Source organism: Cetorhinus maximus, chromosome 15, assembly GCF_964194155.1.
Source record: "Cetorhinus maximus chromosome 15, sCetMax3.hap1.1, whole genome shotgun sequence".
In the NCBI taxonomy this organism is placed as follows: domain Eukaryota; kingdom Metazoa; phylum Chordata; class Chondrichthyes; order Lamniformes; family Cetorhinidae; genus Cetorhinus; species Cetorhinus maximus.
The window spans coordinates 21,422,900-21,446,808 of NC_135893.1; the positions used below are offsets into that span (position 1 = coordinate 21,422,900).

Genomic DNA, 23,909 nt, shown 5'->3' on the forward strand with positions numbered 1-23,909 from the left:
GGCAAGTGTGATCCTCAGTTTCAGGGCGCCTGTTGTTTTAATTCTCCATCTCACTCCCACTCCGACCTCTCTGTCCTTGGCATCCTGCACTGCTCCATTGATGCTCAATTCGAGGAACAGCACCTCATCTTTCAATTAGGCACTTTACAACCTCCAGACTCAACATTCAGTTCAACAATTCCAGATCAGCTACCGCCCCCCTTTATCTTGGGTGCCAGTTGATGTTGAGGACTCTGTTTTTCCCCATCGCCACCTCTTCTAGTCCCATCTTTTGTTCCGTTTACCATCTCCTTTTGTCTTGCACCATTAACCCTTTAGCCATTTAATCTCTCCTGCCTTCCCCCCCTATCAAAGAGCTTCCATTTCGCTCTTGCCCCATTTCCCTGCCTCTGTGCTCACTTCAAACCTGGTCCATCCCCAACTTTTTTTTTCCAGTTCTGACCTAAGGTCATGGACCTGAAACCTTAACCGTTCCCACTCTCCACAGATGCTGCCTGACCAGCTGAGCAATTGGGTATTTTCCGTTTTGATTTCAGATTTCCAACACCTGCAGTATTTTGCTTTTGTGGTCACGATCTCCATTGGATTCACATTGATCAAATCTGAAAACATTGGACAGTATGATAGTCTGAGAAGAGCCCAACACCAAACTCGCAGCCCGTGCGTCCTAAATCTAAGGTACAACTGGGTCAAGAATGATGGCTTGCGACTGTGTCTGTTTCTTTGGTTGATTATTTGCACTCAAAGATGGAAAAGATTGGTTTTTCCTAGTTCTAGTCACGAGAAATGATCGAAAGTTATCCGAGAGCCGCCAGTCGCCCTCATCAAACCAGGCAATGGCCCAACTGGAATAGTTTTCCACATCAAAGGCGCTATATAAATGCAACTTGGCGTTGTGTTGTCAAATTATAAAAGAACAAAACTGTCCGCCCAAATAATACCTAACTGTGTAATGGTGGGCATATTAAGCTGCCTTAACGTGTGAGAACCTTTGTGGTGAGCACATTTTACAAGATTCAAACAGCAGGTTAACATGTAGAACACTACATGTGAGGATGGGAATCTGACATTCCTCCAGTATTCCTACAGGAGCGGACACTCCCGCCATTGAAATCGAAAGTCAGTGGCAGTGTCCCAGGAGGTACAGCTTTGGAACATATTCCTCTCCCCCCCCACTAGCTCCTGGAAGGTTTTTTTACAAGCCACTTTATGAATTGCTCCGTGTTACAGGCAATGATGTTTAGGTGTTTAGTATGGATGGCGATTCTCCAGGGACTGAGTCACTGCAGCTGGTTTATAAGACAGGTGATGAAAACCATTCTCTCATGAACGACGTTAAATTGATCGCCACCGTCCCCTGTTCGCTGCAGTCGGCGCGTTTCCCATTATTGGGTAGTCGTCAATTTATTCAAATAGTCTCACAAGATCAGAAAAAGAATGTGGCTCCTGCATTTTTCGTTGCTTGGCCACTGAAGGCTGGTTCCGTACATTTATCGATTTAAATCTTAGTTTTATCGCTGCGATGGAAAGTGACTGCGCCTTCTGTGTGGAAAAGTGCAGACATCCCTTAAATAGAAAAAACAGCCAGCCACGAGGTGGGAAGAGAGAATTTTGTATCAAACACTACCACCTACAGGCTGAAATGTAAATAGATTAAAGTGTACAGGCACATACCATCTAAGTGATTACATGTTAAAGTCGTTAATTAAAGGGAAATGTATGAAAATCTGTCTTGAACCTATGTTAGTCAAGTCTTGAAATGCACGAAAGTAGGAAGAAGCTGTTTCCACTAGCAGGAATTTCGGTAATCGGACAGAAATTTTAAATAATTGACAGAAGAACCAGGGAAGAGAAGGAGACTTTCTCTTACTAAGTTGCTATATTCTGGAAGGCACTGCCTGAAAGGGTGGTGAAAGCAGATTTGGGGAATTGGATGCCTGCCTGAAAAGGAGATTTTAAAAAACCTATTCAAAGATCATGTAGAGACACGATGGGCCGAATAGCCTCCTGCGCTGTCTGATTCTCTGCATAATTACCCATGCAACAGATCAACATTTTTCAAAATCCATCTTTAACCACCGGACTAATCTGTTGCCCATTGCCTGACACCTGATCCTCTGTGAAATCAGTCACTGTTAATGTATTAGCAGAGATGGGTTACAACTCTGAATCCAACACCAATGCACTACTGGATTCCAGATGCCAGTGCTCTCCTGCCCCCGGGTTCTAGTGCTCTGGGCATTGATGTACTGCTGCCCCTGGGTTCCAGTACTCCAGGTTGCTGATGCCACACAGGTGATGGTAACCCTTGCAGCGCTGAGAAAATCTTAACTTGCCACATAGGTTATTGTTGGCCAGGGCAGCAGCCAAGCCAGAGGGAGTCTTTTTTTATTCATTTATGGGATATGGATGTCACTGGCTAGGCCAGCATTTATTAGGGATGAGCAATAAATGCTGGCCTAGCCAGTGAAGCCCATATCCCGTAAATGAATTAAAAAAAAGACTCCCCCAGGCTTGGCTGCTGCCCTGGCCAATAATGACCTATGTGGCAGGTTAAGGTTCGAACAGCATGGGACCCAGGGTGTCTCCAGCAATGGGAGTAGCAGCATCATCTCTGCCCAGGCTTCACCGAACCATTCCAACAAGCCACCTCTTGGTCATCACCCCCAGTAAAACCAGCCCAGCTGCCCCAGAGTCACAGCTTGCCTTCCAACACAGGCCTGCCTGCTTCCATCCCTGACATCAGGCTTCCAGCTCTGATTCAGGGCACAGCTTTGACCTCTCTGCTCACAAGATCATAACACTGTTACAGATGTGGAAAGTCATTCAGATACCCATTGTGGTATACAGTTGTTTCTTAAATACCTCCAGACTCGTTGCTTCCATTACTCTATCTGGAATACTATTCCACATGTTGATCCCTCTTTTTGTGAAGCATTCACCAGGAATTCACCAAGGCTCCTTCGATAGCACCTTCCAAACCCATAACCACTGCCATCTGGAAGGACAAGGGCAGCTGATAGATGGGAACACCACCAACTGGAAGTTCCCTTCCAAGTCACTCAGCATCCTGACTTGGAAACATATCACCGCTTCTTCGCTGTCGCTGGTCAAAATCCTGGAACTCCCTTCCTAACAGCACCATGGGTGTACCTATGCCACATGGACTGCAGCGGTTCAAGAAGACAGCTCACCATCACCTTCTCAAGGGCAACTATGGATGGGCAATAAATGCTGGCCCAGCCAGCAAAGTCCACATCCCATGAATGAATAAAAAAATACATTATTTCTAAAATTACCATTTACTAGTTTGAACTTGCATCTGCATCCTCTTGTTTTACTCTTGAAATGTAATCCAACCATCTTAATTCCTCAATAAGTTCTCTCCTTTCCAATCTGAAAAGGTCACGTTTCTCCTGCCACGTTACCATTAATTTCATCGGCCTTAATCATTTTTTGCAATTTCTCCTGTGCCTCTTTATCCAACATGTTTTGAAAAAACAAAAATGCCACATCCACTGCCTTCCCTTTACCTCTACGCCTGATTTCCTCAAAGTATTTAATTAAATTAGTCAAGCACAACCAACTCTTTATAAACTAATGTTGACTGACACCCATTGGTGAAGGTCTTTATCAGTATTTGCTAATATTTTCATTATCTGGGTTCCTGCAGGTTTCTTATTAACTTGAGACTAACTTGCCTAAGTGACTTACCCCTCTCTCCGTTTATAAATAGCTGTTTAACTTGCAGTACATTCCAGTATTTTGGTATAATTACTATTTCTTAAAAATATAAAACTGTTAGTAGCTCTCCTATTACTAATCTCTCTCAGTATTTGGGATGTAGTCAATCCCAGACTTCTAACTTATTGGCACTGGGAGGGCCAGTAATCAGGCTGGGACAGGGGAAGCTGGTTACCAGCCTGATTTCAGAGTTTCCACAGGGAAAAGCCTCTGCTCACCCTGTACAAGATGATGCCAAAGCAGGTTGGGCTCAGAGCAGAGATTTCATGCCCTGGGAGTTCCTATGACCCTGGCCTAGGGCAGATTTGGCAGCCAGTACTTCCAATTGAGAAAGGCCTGCAGAATGGCCTTTCTTTGACCCACCTTGGAGGTCCAGGCAGAGGACAATGGTCTGGCCCCTCAGATAAATTGTTGAGATATTTTTTTCCTATCAGTCCCCTTACAATGGACTATGTATCTCAGCTTCCAGTCTCAGTGGGGGTGCAGCCACCCATAATGACCTGGTGCCTGCTGGGAACATTTCAATTAGGTGACTACCTCCCCGAGGGTCCAGCTCCCAGACAAGGCCCTGGGGCCAGATATATGTAGCAGCTAACACAATGGAGGGTAGAATTTTCACAGACTTCATGGCCCCTGCTGGATGTGGCAATAATTGTGAAGTTGTAAATTTTGAAAAGTATGAAGTCTGGTTGGGTCAACAGTGGAGTTCATTACTGGGCACAATCTCAATATAATTGGCAAAATCGCAAGGCCTTTAGGTTTTTTGGGCCATCATCTTTAATGCCCTCAGCAGGATCATTACATCCACAAGTTTTAATCAATTTTATTTATTGACATAAATTAGTACAGTCCTACAAACACTAAAGATGGCATAACCACATTGGAGAATGAAATAACAGTGTTAAGAACAATGTGTCTGAAGTGGCATTGTGTGTCCAGCATAGTATTGTAAAATCACCATCTAGTCTTCACCGTTGAGTCTGGGTTCTGGTTGGTCAGACAAACATTCATAATTTTAAACCTTGTTGATTAGCAGGGTTGGACAATGTGGACTGTGGAGTTTTGAAATGTTTCACCAAATCTCTGACTACTTTCAGCACCATTTCAATGTCCTGCAAAATCTCCACTTTTGCTTTGCAAAAGCAACACAGAGGGAGTCCGTTAAGCATTTTGCAGCAGCAAACAACACTGCAAAATGTGTTCAGGCGAAAAGGCCGACACACCACGCAATTATGTATTGCTACAGAAGGTGAATGCAGTTCTAATTCACATTCCCACCAGCTGTTAATTCTTTACCTGCAACTATTGGACAGCATTTTACATAGCAGACAATGTCCAAAGCCATGGGTTAATTATTAGGCTGGATTGGTGCATGGCTGGAGAGTGGACAGTAGAGTAGTGGTGTGTAGGGAGGTATATGCCATCAGTGTTGTTTGTAACTTTTATATAAGTGACTGAGAAAAGCGGGCATTTCCAAGGTATCCGAGGTTGCAAACAACACTGAACTGTGCACAATGGTCAATGATGCAAACCTCTGTTTGATATTAAAAGGGAGCTGGACAAGTTGGATCAATGGACAGAAGAGATGGAAAATGGAACTTAACAGAGAAAAATGTAAAGTTATGACTAAGAAGAAAAACAGTGTAGACTACATATTTAACACTAATATATTTGAGGTAATGGAGTAGGAAACCAGTATAGGTTTTGTGGATTGTGATTACATTATAACAGTGGCTACATATCTGATTACTTAATCGGCTCTAATATCCTGAGGATGTGAAAGGCGCTATATAAATACAAGTTCATTTTTAAAATTTAGGCTGTTAAAATCCTCAATTCAGTATGCGCAGGCAGTGAAGATATCAAGTAAAATGTTTGGATAGCGCAGACTGTTTTATATATGCTTGGTGAGATTTCATCTGAAGTACTTTATTCGGTTTTGGTCTCCATATCATGCAAAAGATATAGAGTTATTAGAGGAAATCCAGAGGGGGGATTGATTTCTGAACTTAGAGAGCCAGTGTGTGAGGAAAATTGGCTATTCGATGCTTTTACTCTCTTGCAGAGAGGAGAATGTGTGAGGACTTGATAAAGTCCTTAAAATTTTCAAGGATACAAAGAAATTAGAACTGTAAAACTTCTGCTGTCAAGCACAGAAATTAGGGATTAGGGAACACAACTTAATGTTAAGGGTATCAAAAGAAATTAGGCCACATTACTTTTAGTAGGAGAGTGGTAGAAATTTAGGCAGGCTTACTAGCAGAGCTGAACAGTAAACCATGTCGGGCTTAAAGAATAATTGGATGAATTCCTGTTGACAGTGATGATGGATTTTCCTGTCCCTTCCACTGTGTGTTCATCAAGGAGACCAGTTGTTCACCACCTGGGTCGGTGTCCTCTCAGATGTGATGTTAAACCAAACCTTGATTTGCAAATGTGAATTCTAGTTAGCAATCAGGATTCAGGATAATTAGTTATAGAACCACAGTAACTAAGTCTGATTGGAGGTTTGGAAGGGTAGGCTAGATCAGCAGACAATGATCTCTTGCTCAAACCATTTCTATATTAGTGTGTTACTAAGATATATACAGCAAAGTTGCTTGCTGCTTGTGAAGTACTGAAGGAAATTACTGTTAGTCTGATGATTAGAATGAAAATGTGCTGACCATTACAAGAAGGAGCAGCAGCACAACTGGATTCTCGTTTATCCAAAGATACACAAAGGAGCGGTATTTAAAATCAAGCTTCACTATTTTACCATGTATCCTGAACTATCTCGCAGAACAAAATGACATTAAAAGAAAAGCACAAAAAGAAAGGGTATGCTTATTGTGAGTGTTCATTCACTGTCTGCTTCCAACAGACTCCCAGAGATGGTAGTTGATTCTGAACCAAGTGACTCATTGAAAAGCAAACCAGATTGATGGCTGTTTGAGAAGGATGCTTGAAGGTTATTGAAACTTTAACAGCATTTTTTGAGGAGGAAACTGAGGAAATTCCCAACCTGTGTTTCTTCAGAGTTGCTGCTGTTCCACCACCATGTTGTAACCAGGGATCACGCCAGGGGAGTGGGAGCATCTCCAAGGAAATTCCCAGCCATAGCGTTCCATTAAGTAGGGATCAACTTTTGGTGGTAGCTCATGAGAGTGTAATCATAGACGGTTTCTGCATGGAGAAGATTTGATTGACCAACTGGCCTTTTCCTTGTTCCAGAACTTCTAAGGTTCTTAACTCTATAAAAAGTAGCTTTTTAAATGTTCCTAAAATAGCTCCACAATCGAAACGTTAACCTCGTTTCTCTCTCTCCACAGATGCTGCCAGACCTGCTGAGTGTTACTAGCATTTTTTGTTTTTATTTCAGATTTACAGCATCTGCAGTATTTTTCTTTCAGCTCCACAATCTGTCTGTCAATTCTCAAAATTTCGGTTTTTGGTTTATGCGGAGGATATTGTATGTATTAAGACCCGGAGCATCAAAACCAGTAGATAGGCCTTTCCTGTTGAACTGAAAGAAATTAAACAGTTGTCCATCTTGAGCTTCAAGTGACACTGAAGCTGTACTGAATTTCAAGACACATGGGTATTCTTTTTCAAATACAATTTGAAACACCCTCTCTTCTAAATAACATAGCTTGATAGTCCTGTATCTCTCGGGTATCAACCTTTCAATATGAGGGCCAAATTGTTGCATCACTAATACTCCATTCTTGTCCTTCTTTATCTCGTAAAAGGTCAAGTTTGCAAACGTGTAGTAACCGACATAAGGCTTAGAGCGGGGAGGTGGAGAAAGAACCCTGTTGCTTTGTCGAAACGCAGACTCCATTGCAGGTATTAGATAATTATAAACCCCTGTAGTCAAGTCCTTCTCTTGGGGTCGGGCACCTGACATCAAAATAATGAATCCCAGTTTGAGTTTAGGGACCAGGGAGAACGTAGCTGAGTAACCATCCAAGTCACCTTCTTTTTTAATGATGTCATATCCAAACAGTTCATCAATTTCCCATGGTGTTCCTGTTTTGCTGGCAAAGTAATCCTCAGAGCACCTGAATACTGGAGTGAGCATCATTTTAATGGTGTCAGGCTGCAGAAGATGTCTGTGAACAGCTCCCAAAAGCACCATAGCCAATTTAGCCAGGTCCGCAGTGGTTGAATACATTTGGCCAGAGGGTCGGTACCAACCAAGGTCGTATAGCTGTGCTGGTTGACCATTGCTGTAAACACCGACAGCTAGCTGGGAACGGACTGAGTGTGTAAACTCAAATCCAGTGTGCTCCATTCCTATTTTCATTAAAATATTCTCAGTAATCCAGCGCTGATACTCTGACCCAGCAACTTTTTTAGCTAGAACGTGAGCCAGGAGGGAAAATGCCAAATTACTGTAATGGCATCTAAGAAAGACAGAATTGTAATTGTCATTCAGTTATTATAACACTTCTTGTGATTGATTTTACACATTTGTTTCTTTACATAAACACATCAAATAAAATCAAAGTAATGCGGCATCTACTTACTAACAATACAACATATGTCTACATGCCTTTTCTGTTGTGATTTTCATGTGCCTTTTTTTGTTATTCTGAAATCCTAAATCTACATTTAAAATGGGAGTTGTTTATTTATACATTTGTTACTGATTATATAATCCGGTCACCAGGTCTCCCCGATTTTCTTAAATTGTTCCTGAAAGCCAAACAATTTGTATTCCTCAGTAACGGATTCATGGGTTATGGCAGAAACAGGCCCGACCCCATCATGTCCATGTTGGCCATCAAGCCCCTTTCTATTCTAATCCCATTTTCTAGCACTTGGTCCATTGCCATGTATGCTACGGTGTTTCAAGTGCTCATCTAAATACTTCTTAAATGTTGTGATCCACTGCTCAAAGTACCACAGAATGCAGCTTGTAACCACCAACTGGCTCATGGCAGGACCCATCAGAAACACCAAAATCAACTAATTTAAATATTGCTGGGCAGAACAGAGAGGTAACCCCCATCAGCCACGGCACCGAGAACAAGCAGCACCACCAGGATCAGAACCTAGGGCAGCTAGGTTTACAGAGGGTGATATGAGGATACATCACTCCTTGTCCTCAAGGTGATGATGGCAGATTCTTCATAGGCAAAGATCTTGTAGTTTGCAGAGAAGAGGCAATGCAGCTGAGTGTAAGCTGTTTCTCTGAGGCAGCAAATGCCCTTGGTCTACAATTAACCTAAAGAAAGCAGGAGTGCTGTACCAGCCGTGGCCCCAAAGAAATTACAATCCACTACAAATCAGCATTGACATCAGCAACCTCAATGTAGCAGAACAGTTTACCTATCTAGGTGGCATTATCGCAAATGATACCACTGTCAAATGGACAATCAACTGTCCAAAGCCAACATCTTCTTTGGCCACCTCTTGAAGCATGACTGGTGAAATCATTCACTATATGTCTCTATCAAAATTCAAGTATACAGAGCAGTTGTCACTGCCACTCTCTTGTATGGGTCAGAATTGTAGGTACAGAAAACAAATGCATCTTGCTGGAGTGTTTCCATTATGAATATCAGAGTATCAGAACTACATCACAAACAATGAAGTCCTCAACAGTGCCAATCTGCCCTGCCCTGAATGCATTTTCTTACAACACTAATTGTCCTCATGGGGTTCGCCCATTATCTTACAGGGCTGATTAACACACCATTCGTGCTTCACCCAGGTGACCTGTGCAGGTAACTTCACTCACAGACTTCCCTTTGTTCTTAGTTCCTTCCAAATCCTATCCTTCAATTTGAATGCTGGCTGCATGCACTGAATCGGATTTCGCCTCACCCACATTGTTTACACTCTTCTCTCAGGAGAAGATTGCTCATATTTCCAGAGTCAGACCGGGGCATGGGGCAGAGACAGGGAGGTGGGGGTTGGGGGCATCCAGGTCCCTCAAGAGCAAGAGGGCCGATTGCTTGTGGGGGGGTTGGAAGGGGGGGAAGTCACTCAACCCATACTCTGGCTTTTGGAGAAATGAGGGGCCCTGTGTCCTGCACCTTCTGCCTCATTTCTCTGCTCAATGGTGGAAGCACAGCCAGGCCTCTTGCAAGGAGACTCTTCTTGTTCCTTTCGCTATGAAAAGCATTTTTTGACATCGTCCAGCACACTTTCTAACCTATCACCTTGTATTTGCATTCAAGATGCAAGGCAGCAAAGAGCAGTGGAGAAAGAGGAGGGGAACAGGAAAGAAGAAGCAGTAGCACAGTGTTCAACTTCTGGATACACCACTACATCATCATCCAGTTCATCATTCATCTTCTCACTGTCAATCACTAGCCCTGAGGAACCTACCCAGAGATAGAGACTCTTTAGGTGGAGGTTTTGCACTGGTGATGCACAGGGCATAAGACAGTCTGAGAAGGCAACAGCGGTAACATAGTCTGATGGTACTGAGCCTGTAGATTAGGTTTCGGGGTGGGAGGGTTCTCCCTTGAAAACAAGAATATTGGCAATGCGTTAAATATATGTAGAGTGACTGCACAGGCTCTTTCAGGATTCACAGCTGATAGCTAGGGTCATGATGGATTGTAAAGTCTATCAGCCAATCTCTGTGATCAGGGAAGAAAGAACACACAAAAAAAAGTCATCCATACAGAACAAGTGACAGCTCCAGGAATCCAGGAACATCTTCATCTGCTGCCAACAACCACCCCCACCCACGCCCCCACCCTTCCACCCAACCGCCAGACCCCTACACGTCCCATACAAAGACTGGTTTGTGCTCCAACAGGGACGCAATGACAACTGGATGTTTGGTCTTGGGGAATTGTTTGGAGACAATAATAGTGAGTGGCTTCCAAGATGTTCCAAGTACAATCACTCAGCACTCAGGCTGTATAGAATCTCACTGGAGCCATAAGGCTAAGTCATCTTTACACCTGCAGATAATGTCTGCTTATGAAGCGATCTTCCTTGTCCAAGTTATGGAACAATATGAATTGATGCAGCCAGTTTTGTGCTCTCAACTGCCTTAGGCAAGACTTGTATTGCAGCGGGTTTGTGGCACTGTACATGTGAATATAACCCAGCCAAAGTAAAGCTTGAAGAAAAAGGCAGAACAATGTGCAGAAATACCAAGGTGTTCTCAGCTGAAAAAGTGAAACTTTAAATGCAATACCACAGCCTAGCTTTATGAAGCTTGACTAAACTGGTCTTACTTAGCAGTCATATACCCAGCGAAGTGACACTGGTTATGAAGCTCACACATGCTCAGGCCCCCAAAATCACATTGTAAAATTGGACCTACTAAGTAAACTGATGCACAAAATTCTGTCGCCAGTTCCCCCACAATGCATGGGTTAATGTTGAGGCCGCAAGCCGCAAGTGTGATCTCACAACGTTGCTCAGGTGTTGCTCTGTTACTGTAAGATGAGTCATTGCACATAATGCTGAGTGGTGCACAGTAACTGGCAGTCGAGCTTAGAAAATTTCTTCAGGCAAAGAGCACTAATAATAGCGATTATCGTAATGTACCCTCTGCTTTGACTCAATTTGTCTCGGATGTGGGTTCGTTGCAATATCATTCCATAAATGCACCAGGACTCCTGTCTGAGGTGCAACTCCCATTGTAAAAACATAACACACGTTCCACCTCACACTCGCTGGATATTGTCTGTCAGTATAATCACACTGGAGCCTTGCAGATTAGTTATAGTAGCAGTAAAATCCCAGTCAGTTATATTTTGAAGCAATTTTTGTACGGTTTGCCTGTGATGAAAACCAGATTAAAAGTGCCCTTACTTGTCATTGCAGCAAGATGAGAGATTCATCTGGCTGTTTTGTTTAAGGTGGGTTGAAGCCAGAGCTGTTGTGCTACTCTCATGAACGGCTTCATCAACTATTTACATAGATTCAAGAAATATTGGAATATTTAACCGGATAAGGATGGTTCATTAGATGTCATTTTATTTTTAAAGATCTAGAAACACCCATAAATTCTAATTGGTCATCAATTCTTTGCAAAGTTGAAAATTTCAGACTACTTTTTTTTTGTCAGTGCTGGAGGATGGCATAAAAGTGGAACTCAAACCTTGTGCCAGGATCCGCAACAAGTAAATCGTCCTGCAGAAGATTCAGTGCCATTTCGGTATCCCCATCCCAGAGCAGACTTGTTGACCTGAGTCGCCTGGGTAGCCCTGCAAATTATTTCATATGGGATTTAAATATCTCTGTATCCAAAGCCAACAAGTTCTTAGGAGTAATCACAAATGGAACGCCATCAAAAATCTTTAGGTACATTAATCCTGATCACGAAACTGGAGGATTTAAAAAGGCAACAAGTAAAGAAACCAATTTTATTTAAGAACAAACTTGATATTTTTCATTCATTCTTGGGGTGTGGGCATGGCTGGCAAGGCCAGGATATTTCGCCCATACCTAATTGCCCTTGAAAAGATGGTGGTGAGCTGCCTTCTTGAACCGCTGCAGTTGGATGATATAGGTACACCCAGTATTTTTTCTGTATCAGCATTAGGGTTAGGATGCAGCTGACTGGCCATTTCGGAGGGCAGTTAAGAGTCAACCATATTTCTTTACATAATTAAATATTACGGGGCCAAATTTATTTGGCTGTTTCACAGTCTTCCACTGGATGCATCAGATGCCTTGGAACAGTGGGTAGGGTCATAGACCTTTACTGAAGTCTGTTTTTGATGTGCCAGTTTTTTGGAGTTGTGCCAGCTCTTGTGAAACTATTTGCGAGCTTAATTGAGGTTTATGTCTTGGCATGTTTGCAGAGGATGGTTCAATAATTTTGTGTTTTGTGGTACTGTCTAAATTCCTTTAAGGTATGTAGTTCACCGAGAGAGAGCACGCGGCAAAGTTGGGCCCATAGGTTAGCATACTTCACAGGATGGGACTCCCTGAAATTCATGCCAAATTTCCAATATATTCTCTGACTCGTAAAACTCTTCACATCTGTAAATATATGACATCTGCTTATAGGTAGCTAAGGTGTGCACTGGGCTCGTTTTTTGACGTACTCCATGTTAACTCTATTTCTTGATTTAACACTGTTACGTTTGAAGATTAACTAGGCAATATTTACTGTATCAGTTAAAGCAGCATTTTGTTCAAGGGTATATTTTGTGAAATGCTTTCCTTACCCGACAGCTGGCTGGCCATCCGTTTCAAGGTCACAGATGATACTTTTGTAGCGGCTTCCCCTCTCTCACGAAATACCAGGCCTTTTGCCTCATGTATATGTTCTCGTTCTTTTGAGTTTCCCAGTGGGTTTTTAACTGTAAAGTTTTTGACATATTTTGTTAGTGGGTCATCCAGAGATGTAATTTTTCCTTCCTGCCAGAGTTTGTACAGCATTATCGCAGGGAATATCTTGGAAATGCTCGCAATCCTGAAATAAGAGAAGTTTTTTTTTTCTGAGATTTTCATTGAATTTGATATCACAGCGCGTTACACATTTACTGGTATTAAGGAGGAATCTCATGAGTACATCTTTTAACAATGAAAGTAGTTGAATTAACTGTTGCTGTTCCACGTTTTTCTTTGAATGAGGAGGAGAAAGGTTTGCTTCTAATTTGGACATGAGCTAAGCAAACATCTCTGGCAATATATTGGCTATGGTATCTGCATCCATGATCACAAGAACTACTGTATCTGGATATCCAGATGTGCCGTCCATCATGGTTAACATGTGACCTCTGACTGTTCAAGGAACCCACAGTATTTAGATTACCACTCTTTTCCACACTGTATTGAAACCACAGCCTATGCCTGGCCCTGGGTCTCTCTTTTATAACCAAATTAGCCACAACATGCCCATTGTTCATATGATTTCTCAGCAGGAATGGTACAGGTCTAGCTGGTCCTACTTTCATTCCCAATCACGAGTGGTATCCTGAATAGTCCTTCACCAACTAACCCAGTGAAACCATGAGCCTAAGATGGCCTACTCTCCAGTTGTCTTGGCCCACTTGTGCTTTTACCAGTAGAAGGGTGTACACACTATCATGTGTACCTTTGGTGGATCATTTATTAACACCGATCTTAGGATTGTTATCATATTCCTTTGCATGTTTCACAGTTTCTTGTCTCCTCAGTTGGACTTGGCCTACGAAAGTGACATCTGGCCCAATGCCTAGACCAGCAGTTGCTTATTTTTTATTCATACTGCGCCATTCTGCACTATAGCTGGAGTACACCAGGTCTCACCCTCTGGGGATTTAATCTGATGTCCTTCCTGGAACTTGGAGTTGTGAACACATATTCAATGTCTCTGATGCAGTTGCTGAGACCCCAACAGTTGTAATGTGGGAGAGTGAACCGTTCATTCACCTAACTGCTTCAGAATCTTATGCTCCTGGTCAAGCAACCATCTCCAGGTCTTATAGTGTCATAGGGCTTACAACACAGAAAGAGGCCCTTCAGCCCATTGTGTCTGTGCCAGTCATCAAGCGCCTATGTACTCTAATCCCATTTTCCAGCACTTGGCCCATAGTCTTGTATGCTATGGCATTTTAAATGTTCATCTAAATGCTTCTTAAATGTTGTGAGGGTTCCTGCTTCTACCACCCTTTCAGGCAGTGAGTTCCTGATATCCCCCACTCTGGGTGAAAACATTTTTCCTCAAATCCCCTCTAAACCTCCTGCCCCTTACCTTGTTATTGACCCCTCCACTAAAGGGAAAAGTTTCTTCCTATCTATGCCCCTCATACCTTTGTATACCTCAATTAGGTCCCCCCCTCAGCCTTCTCTGCTCCAAGGATAACAACCCCAGCCTATCCAATCTCTGTTCATTTGAATCATTTCCAGAATTCAAACCCTTCAAAATACTTGACAGAGGCTGTTATGATCAGTTACAAATTCTCATTCCAGTCATATTTCCAAATATCTTCCAGCCTAAAAAGTCCCTTGCAAGTGGAAACAGTACTAAAGATGCTGCTGATGTTGTTTTAAAAAAACTGTTCTATTGAAATGAAATCCATTTACAGTTCAAGACAGTCTGATATCAAAGGATATCACTTTCTGCAAGCAGTCTACAGAGAATATAAAAACTTGCTTCTCAGTAATAGTCAGCTTCTACCATTGGCTTGCTCCATCAGATATTCTGCCAAACACTTTTGATTATTACATTTGAAGGAGAAAAGGAAAGAACTTGCATTTATACAGCACCTTTCGTGGCCTTTAGGATGTCCTAAAGTGTCTTATAGTCGAATAATTATTCTTGAAGTGTAGTGACTGCTGTAATGGAGGGAAGTGCGGCAGCCAATTTGCACATGGCAAGTTTCCACAAACAGCAATGACATGATAATCTGTTGTGGTCAGTTGTGGAGTAAATGTTGGCCAGGAGAACTCCCCTACTCTCCTTCAAATAATGCCATGAGGTCATTTTCCTCCGTCTGAGAGGGCTTCAGCTTAATGTCTAATCCAAAACATAGCACTTCAGCACTGAAATCTCGTCGATTATGCACCCAAGTTTCTGGTGTCAGGCTTAATTTCCCATCTGCCCTCTCAGATGGACGTAAAAAATCTCATGGCACTATTCAAAGGTGACCAGGGGAGTTCTCCTGGTGTCTTGACCAGCACTAACTACACTTCAAAAGATTTTGGGACATTCTGAGGTGGTGAAAGATGTGAGTGAACATTATATAAGTGAATGGAAAATATAAATAAATAGAAACGTTTGTTTTTGTAAAGTCACAGCATTTCAAAGTAATTGGCTGCATGTGAAATGCTTCAAGATAATTTTGATAAATGTGTGTTTTACAGATGCAAGTCCTTAAATCAATGCAAAATTCAGCAGTTACACCATGACTTCAGTTAGCCCTTTTGTCTGCAGCTGTGACATCCAAGTATCATCCTACAGTAACTCATCAGAATTATCATTGTGATTGCTGCAAACATTTTCAGATTTTTCACCTTCATTTACCAGTAGTAAATGCTCATGCAGGAAACAAAAGACTACTGTACTTAGTGTAATAAGTATTATTCAGTAACATTGTGAATGCAATTAGAGCACCTCAGGGAATAATATTGCTCATCACTGCATGAGTCAGAGTGCGTAAGAGTCTGAAAAAGCACCTTGTGGTGAAAACAGGTCCTGGTCATAGAGGGAGCAGGAAAGAAAGGAGGATAATGAAAAAAAGGAAAAAGAAAAATTTTGCCACATCACAGAGTCATTATGGCACAGAAGGAGGCCTTTCAGCCCATCAAGTTTATGTCAACTCTCTGTACAGCAATCCAGTCTGTCCCATTCCCTTGCTCTATCCCCATATTACAATTTTATTTCCCTCAAGTGCCCATCCAATTTCATTTTGAAATCATTGATTATTTCTGCTTCCACCACCTTCACAGGCAACAAGTTCCAGGTCAATGCCACTTGCTGCGAAAAATAGTTTTTCCTCAAATCCACTCAAATCTCTTGCCCAAAATCTTAAAGCTGTGTCCTTTTGTCTTTGCACCATCAGCTAATGGGAACAGCTTTTCTTTATCCACTTTATCTAAACCTGTCATATTTTTGTACACCTCCGTCAAATCACCCCTCAATCTCCTTTGTTCCAAAGAGAACATTTCTTTATAAATTATGCACAGTGGAAATCGTACACTAAATATAGATAAGTACTGCCTAAAGAGAATGAAGTTTGGTTGGGGGAGGTGGGGGGGGTGTAACTGTAAGGCAAAGTGGATCAAAATGGAAGGAGATATTGAGTGTGGTTCCCCAGGGAATTTTGTTGCGATTTCCTCTCTGGTATACCAAAATGACCAGGATGTGATGTGTCAATTCAAGTGAGCTAAACTCACAGATAATGCCAGGCTAGGGTGTATTTTCAGCTCAGGAGCTCAACAGAGTACAAGCTTCAACTGATCAATGGCAAATGAAGTTCAATACATTTAGACAGAGAAACAGAAAGAATGTGGACCACTTGGGCAGAAACAAACCTGCAGAATCAAAGCTGAAACAAGCACTGTATATCAGATAATTAAAACAGAGACAGTAAACCCAGACAATAGGACATAATAAAGATATAGGATAAGAGAGCACAGGTTCAGAATTCTGAAGGGCAAGTTTTGGATTAATGTCTGGAAGCATGACTTTTACAAAGGAAGTAATCAACATCTGTACAGCATTGTCAAGAAGGATGGTTTAAACTTTGTCACTCTCATTTAAGATGCAGCTTGTACTGTAATAAGATGATAACTGTGAAATCAATGGGCTGAAGGGCCTCCATCTAAACCTATCTATGAAATAAAATCTTTTGTAAATAAACGTCACTTATGGCGTAGCCACAGGAAAAAGTGCCTTACATAAGCAATATGGAATTATTCACTGAATCATTTAATCTGGAAAGTAGGACTGGTCTAAGGCGTCCAATAGGATTTGTAAAGTTACCTGTAAACAGTATATTCATTTGGCGGGGGTGAAAACTCGTCAGATGCATTTCTTTTCCCAAAGTTTCCAGTCCACAGCACAGTATCATTATATATTACAATGGCTGAAATGGATGGCAGACTCATTGTGTGTATTTGATGGCGTAACAGAAAGTCAACCTGTAAAAGACAATTAGTTGTCTTACTGTTATTTCTGAATACTCAAAGACGAAGAGAGTATTTAGGATGGCGGGGTTTCCCTTCCTGTCATCAGAGAAGTCAGCAGCGCGATACTGCCTGCCCCGCAGCCATTTAACTCTCCAACAAGTGTTAACTGGCTGGAGGTGAGACTTCTACCCCTTACTCAGAGGAAGCCCCACCTCTGAGAGCTACCAGCCAATCTGATTGGCTGGTAGATCCCTAGTCCCAGCAGCACCAGAAGATGCAGTGGACAGGACTAGAGCTACAACCAGTCCCCAGAATCTAAATCCTGGGAGTCTAGGGTCAGGTAAATGTGGGGTCTCAGGGCTGGGTGGAGAGGTGAGGCCCAGTGGGGTGGGTGGGGGTGTTGGTGGAGAGGCCAAGGGCTGGCGGGGGGAAGCACCTGCAGGGGCCATGGGGGCGCCCAACATTAAAAGGAGGCTGCGGATGGAGGCGATCCCCCACACACCCCTTCATGCCTGAGGACTGAGCAGGTTTATTTTTCGAGCTTCCCCCCCGCTGCCCCTGAACTCCTCCCGAAAGCCTGAAAATTTAGGTTGGGTGTGAAACAAATGGCCCTTAAGTGGTAAATAATTGGCTGTTTAAGGGCCTAAATTGGGGCATGGATGAACAGGCTGGCCTAGCATAAAACTGTGGAGAGGTTGAGGCTCGTGGGAAGCTGGTGGGTTGGGCCATCCAAAAAGTTTTAAGGCCACCCCTTCCCTGCCTATAAACCCATTTGGGGGGGGGGGGTGCGGGGAGATGGGCAATGTAAAATTATACCCATAATTTTAGTGTGAACGTGTAATGAGAAATGTGATAACTCCTGAGTGGATGGGGTAGATCTTGACTTTGTCCGAAAGTGTAATATGTGTTATAGTGAGTTGGCAGCCTGTTTTGTGCTTCATCCATTTTTATTTCCATTGAAGTCAAAGCATAATATAAGCAAGATGTCCGTTAAATGTTTACCGTTCATTATTTCGAAGACTTATATCATATTTTCCCTCAGTATTCTTTCCTCCTGGTCGCCTTTCACTGAATCCTTTCTAACCAGATTCTTTCGTGATTTCCACTGACTAAATGCTTTCAAGCAATGATTTATGAATATTCCCCAATCCTTTTATTTATCAGCCTTTGCCAGTAGAGACTTTTTAACTCAATCGCGAAGTTCCATTAACCTAACTGAAATCAGAATCCTTTCACATTACACTTACATTTGCTTTTATCTGCATTATCCAGATTAACGTCAACCTGCCATATATCAACCCTAATACTTAATAAATCTTGTATTTTACTTGTAATTACTTCACATAGCTTCATGTCACTGGCAATATAACAGCAATATTACAGTTCTATACCATTTACAAATAGCCCCAATCTTGTGCTCCCAAAAACATCTGAGCCAAGGAAAAGCACACTGTGCTGACTGTAGGCAAGTCTGTGGGTCTGAGTCATATGAATAATTGGTACAAGTTCTTTGCAGCAGCAACGAAACTCATGAACATGGAGTAAATCTGGAAAGCACCTCAAATTTAAAGGGACATGCCTATGTAGAGACTGAATAGACAGCCAAATATTGTTCCAGTCTTTATAAAGCTTCAAAATAGATCTGAAAACTTTCTGAGCCCTTACCAAAGGCTGTATGGCAAGGGATGGGGGCTAGATGACACCAAACTTCAGGCAAAAATGAAGGGAAAGTAAACCCAATATGTTGGCATGATATTAAGTCAATGGGAAGGTTTGGCAAGCAGCACTTACTCAGCAATAACCTGCTCACTGATGCTCATTTGGGTTCCGTCATGGACATTCAGCTCCTGATCTCATTACAGCCTTGGTCAAAACAGCTGAGGTGAGAGTGACTGCCCTTGACATCAAGGCAGTATTTGACTGAGTGTGGCATCAAGGAGCCCTAGCAAAACAGGAGTCAATGGGAAACAGGGGGAAAACTCTCCACTCATCGGAGTCATACCTAGCACAAAGAAAAATGGTTGTGACTGTTGGAGGTCAATCTCCTCAGTCCCAGTACATCGTTGGAGGAGTTCCTCAGGGTAGTGTCCTAGGCCCAACCAACTTCAGCTGGTTCAACAATGACCTTCCCTCCATCTCAAGGTCAGAAGTCACTGATGATTGCACAAAGTTCAGCACCATTTGCAAATCCTGATGATACTAAAGCAGTCCGTGTCCATATGCAACAATATCTGGACAACGTTCAAGCTTGGGCTAATAAGTGGCAAGTAACATTCGTGCCACACAAGTGCCAGGCAATGACCATCTCCAACAAGAGAGAATCTAATCATCGTCCCTTGACGGTCAATGGCATTAACATCGCTGAATCTCCCACCATCAACATTCTGGAGGTTACCATTGACCAAAAACTGAACTGAACCAACCATATAAATAATGTGGCTATGAGGGCAGGTCAGAAGCTGGGAATTCTGAGGTGACTAACTCACCTCCTGAATCCCCAAAAACTATCCACCACGTGCAAGGCACAAGTCAGGAGTTTGATGGAATACTCTCCACTTGCCCGGATGAGTACAACTCCAAAAGCACTCAAGAAGCTCGACGCCATCCAGGACAAAGGAGCCCCCTTGATTGGCCCCCCAGCCACCACCTTAAACATTCACCCTCCACCACCGACTTAAAGTGGCAGCAGTGTTTACAAGATGCACTGCAGCAGCTCACCAAGCATCCTTCAACAGCACCTTCCAAACCAGTGACCTCTACCACCTAGAAGGACAGGGCAGCTGATGCATGGGGAACACCACCTCCTGCAAGTTCCTGTCCAAGCCATACACCATGTTGACTTGGAACTGGGTCAAAATCCTGGAATTCCCAATAGCACTCTGGGTGTACTACACTACATTGGACTACAGCTGTTCAAGAAGACGGTTCACCATCACCTTCACCACCGCCTTCTCAAGGGCAATTGGGGATAGGCAATAAATGCTAGCCTAGCCAGTGACACCCACATCCCATGGCTTGAGCATAGGATATTAAAATTTGCAGATGACAAAAATAGTATGGTTGATTTTTGGAAAACTGAAACAGGTTAGTTCACTGGGCATATAAATATTGGATTAAATTTGATGTGGAAAGACGTGAGTTAATATATTTTGGGAGGAATATTAAGAAGAAACGCACACTTAACAGTAAAATTTTTCAGGAGTAAAGGAGTAGATAGACCGAGGCATTTTATATATGATTCTGATTGTCCCTGTAGAAAATGCTGTTCATTGGTCTAGTGGTCATGATACTGGACTAGCGATCCCATAGTAACAAGTCATGAAACCGTGTTCAATACATTTTGTAATGTGTGGGTTGGCACCAGAATAAACATGATTATGAAAGCTGCTGGATTGTGAAAGCCCAAATGATTCATTTCCTTCAGGCTTAAGTTAAATCTTGATGCCCTCAAGGAACAAGGGATGGGCCAGAAATTCTGCCCTGCTGGTGTTGCCCACATCCTAGGAGCAGATATATTTTGAAGAAAAAAAAAACCTACTCGCCCACCAGCTTCACCTGAAGAAAAAAGAATGTGCTGATTCACATCAGTAGCATTCATTGCAGTGCTCTAATTACAACCTATGCTGCGTCCAAGTAATTGGCAGAAAGACAATTCTCAAGGCAACAATTTCTAATGTTATTTTTTTTTTTTACAATTCTGAGGTTTTTCTCTTGCCACATTGAAGAAATCTCCATCTAATTCAAACAATTTTTCATTGGAAAATGTCATTTTGGGTTCCATTATTGTACAAACATTTTTCACTATTTTTGCTTCTTTCTAGCAATCCCTTCAACCTGCCTGGAATTGAGTACCTTCCCAAAGATGAACAGTTAGTGTAAAATTCTAATTTGACCAGAACCTTACCCTGAATTCTAGACTATCCAATTGCTTTTAAGAACAGGCACATTAATATTTTAAAATAAAAGCAAAAAACTGCGGATGCTGGAAATCCAAAACAAAAATAAAAATACCTGGAAAAACTCAGCAGGTCTGGCAGCATCTGCGGAGAGGAACACAGTCAACGTTTCGAGTCCGAATGCCCGAAGTTCTGTTGAAGGGTCATTCGGACTTGAAACGTTAACATTAATATTTTAGTTACTAACCTTTTCAAGAGCTTCTTTTAGAATCGGCACAGGGTGCACCAATGTCACAGGCTTGGGATGCCTGGGGCATATCTGAACTGGTTTAGGCTCTTTGGACAAGCTAAATTCATCTGAAATAAACAGAAACATAACCCAGCAAGGAAATTCATTTGAAGAACTCAAATTCCTAGGAAATAACATGGTCAACTGAGCAGCAAACGTAATACTTGATTCAATTTAGTAATGAGCTTCAGCATGGAGCAGTGGTGAAGGACAGCTCACAAGTGAAGAGGAGCAAATGGAGGTAGCAGCAGGAAAAATAGCCAGAGGTTACCTAGGCTTTCTATCCGAGACAACTGGGAGCAGGAAATTGGTACCCTATGATGCTCATCAGCCGTGACCCCGTTGATGGAATTCTCACTTCTGGGTCAGAAAGTGGTGGGGTCACAGTCGCACTCATGTGACTTGAGCACAAAAACTCAGGCTGACACTCCAATGCAGTACTGAGGGAGCACTGCACTGCACGATCAGATGAGATGTTAAACCAAGACCCGGTCAGCCCTCAGGTGAGTGTAGAAGATCCCACTCCGAAGAAGAGCAGTTCTCCCAAGTGTCCTGGTTAATATTTATCCCTCAATCAGCATCACTGAAACAGGTCAACTGGTTATTGCTCTCTGCGGGAGCTTGGTTGCCACATCTCCTACATTTGCAACAGTGATTACACTTTGAAAGCAGTTCATAGGCTGCAAAGACATCCTGAGGTTGTGAAAGGCACTACATAAATGCAAGCCTTTTTTCTTTGTAACAGCACTAATGACAATAGCAACCCTCAGTTCCACGTAATGACAAACATTCTTGCACTTACCGCTGTCTTTCTTTGGAAGTTTGTACTGCCACACAAAACAGCAAGTCATGGTGATGGAGACAATTATAAAGAAAGCCATTCCAAGATGTGGCCATTTCAAATCCATAATGAGGCCTTTCTTCACACCTTGCCCAACAGTGCACTGCTGCAAATCAAGAACACATTATAAGCTGATGGCCTGTGTCCTCCATCACTGGCTACTACATTCCTACTATTTCTGAATCCTAAAGGAAACTGCTATAATCTGAAAGGGTACTTGCTTTGCAGAACTTGTTGCTAATGACAGGTTAAAAAGTTCACAGCAGTCCTTAGCCTCATTGCACAAACAGAACAAACTCTAGAGGCTGCCCAAGATTGCCCTGTGGCAGAAAAACAGAATCATGAGGGTCAACGTGTTATATGCCCTTGACACACCATGGACCAGTGTCTGACTACAAAAGGTCAAATCAGCCTCTCTTTAGTTTGGATGTGCATACACATATATTGCAGTACGCTAATTCTAATCTATGCCACATCAAAATAATTGACAGAATGATAACTCTCAAAGTAACAATTTTTAATGTTATTTTTGCAACATACATTGCATAGCTTCATATGATTCTTAGGCAAATGAAATGAAAGGAACGCTTCCCAAAAAATGAATGAATGAGAGACTGCAGCTCAGGCTTGTCTAATGATAACATTGATTCGTATATCTCTACCGCAGGGTGCTGTGGAAGCTCAATCACTGAGCATGTTCAGTGCAGTGCTCCCTCAGTGTCAATAGATTTCTAGATACTAATAACATCAAAGAATATGGGGATAGTGGGGAAAATGGCGTAGAGGTAGATGATCAGCCATGATCTTTTTGAATGGCGGGGCAGGCTTGACGGGCCAAATGGCCTACTCCTCCTATGTTCCTATATGTCAACCAGCAAACTTGGAAAAATTGACAACCTAATAAACAATATACAGATTTAAAACATTAGTGATTAAAGGGCAATCACTGCGGCCGTCCATTCAAGGTGACTGAAAAAATTAAAAACCCTTTATATTATATTGGATTTCATGGTTTTCATTCATGCTTTCATATTCCAGAATTCAAATTTTTGTTTTTGTGAAAACTGAAACCCAATAACCTCATGCATGACTCACAAAAAGAAGTAGTTACAATGGGAGTGTAGAGGGACAGGTCATGATTCGAAGTATACAAAAGTGAAATTTTTGCAGGAGTGGATTTAGAAAGAAGAAAATGAGCTCTGTAGGTACAGAATTTATTTCCTAGGGGTTCTGAAAGCATGTCCTACTTCCTGGAAGTGTTGGTTTTTGACACCCTTTTAATGTTTTTGCAGCATTTAGAAATGTAGTGTGAACCCAGGCCCATTGTATTGAATCACAAGCATTTTTTCCATTGTCAAAGGTTGCTTATTTTCAGTATTAAATAGCTGTTTGATCGAATGTAACAAGAGATCTACTCTTTAGCTTGAGGATAGCTTGGGATAGAGATGATTCCAAGCGACCTTGTCAGAGATTGAAGAAAAAGCTCTGAACTGGCTTTGAGACCTGTCAGAAAGGTACATGAACATTGATTAGCTGGTGATCTCCTTAATAGATAGCTCAGTGGTCACAGAGCTGCCATTACAGAATTTTTTCAGCCAGTTTACAGCTTGTTTGG

At 42.3% G+C, this 23,909-nt stretch overlaps 1 protein-coding gene and 1 long non-coding RNA gene across 2 annotated transcripts in view; one reads left to right on the forward strand and one right to left on the reverse strand.

The window, feature by feature from the left end:
- Positions 1-23,909, forward strand: part of LOC144690479 (uncharacterized) — a 30,923-nt gene that overhangs the window by 3,115 nt on the left and 3,899 nt on the right. The window contains exon 2 of the long non-coding RNA XR_013578898.1: positions 537-678. This is a non-coding gene — a long non-coding RNA (uncharacterized LOC144690479). The remainder of the gene's footprint in view (positions 1-536; positions 679-23,909) is intronic.
- On the reverse strand, positions 7,078-22,379 carry LOC144690477 (putative beta-lactamase-like 1). The gene is made up of 6 exons (XM_078558008.1): positions 22,256-22,379; positions 21,412-21,521; positions 17,123-17,280; positions 12,879-13,126; positions 11,804-11,909; positions 7,078-8,132 (listed from the first exon to the last, which is right to left on the reverse strand). The coding sequence occupies exons 1-6, from the start codon at positions 22,359-22,361 to the stop codon at positions 7,160-7,162; spliced, it is 1,701 nt and encodes a 566-aa protein (XP_078414134.1). The 5' UTR covers positions 22,362-22,379; the 3' UTR covers positions 7,078-7,159.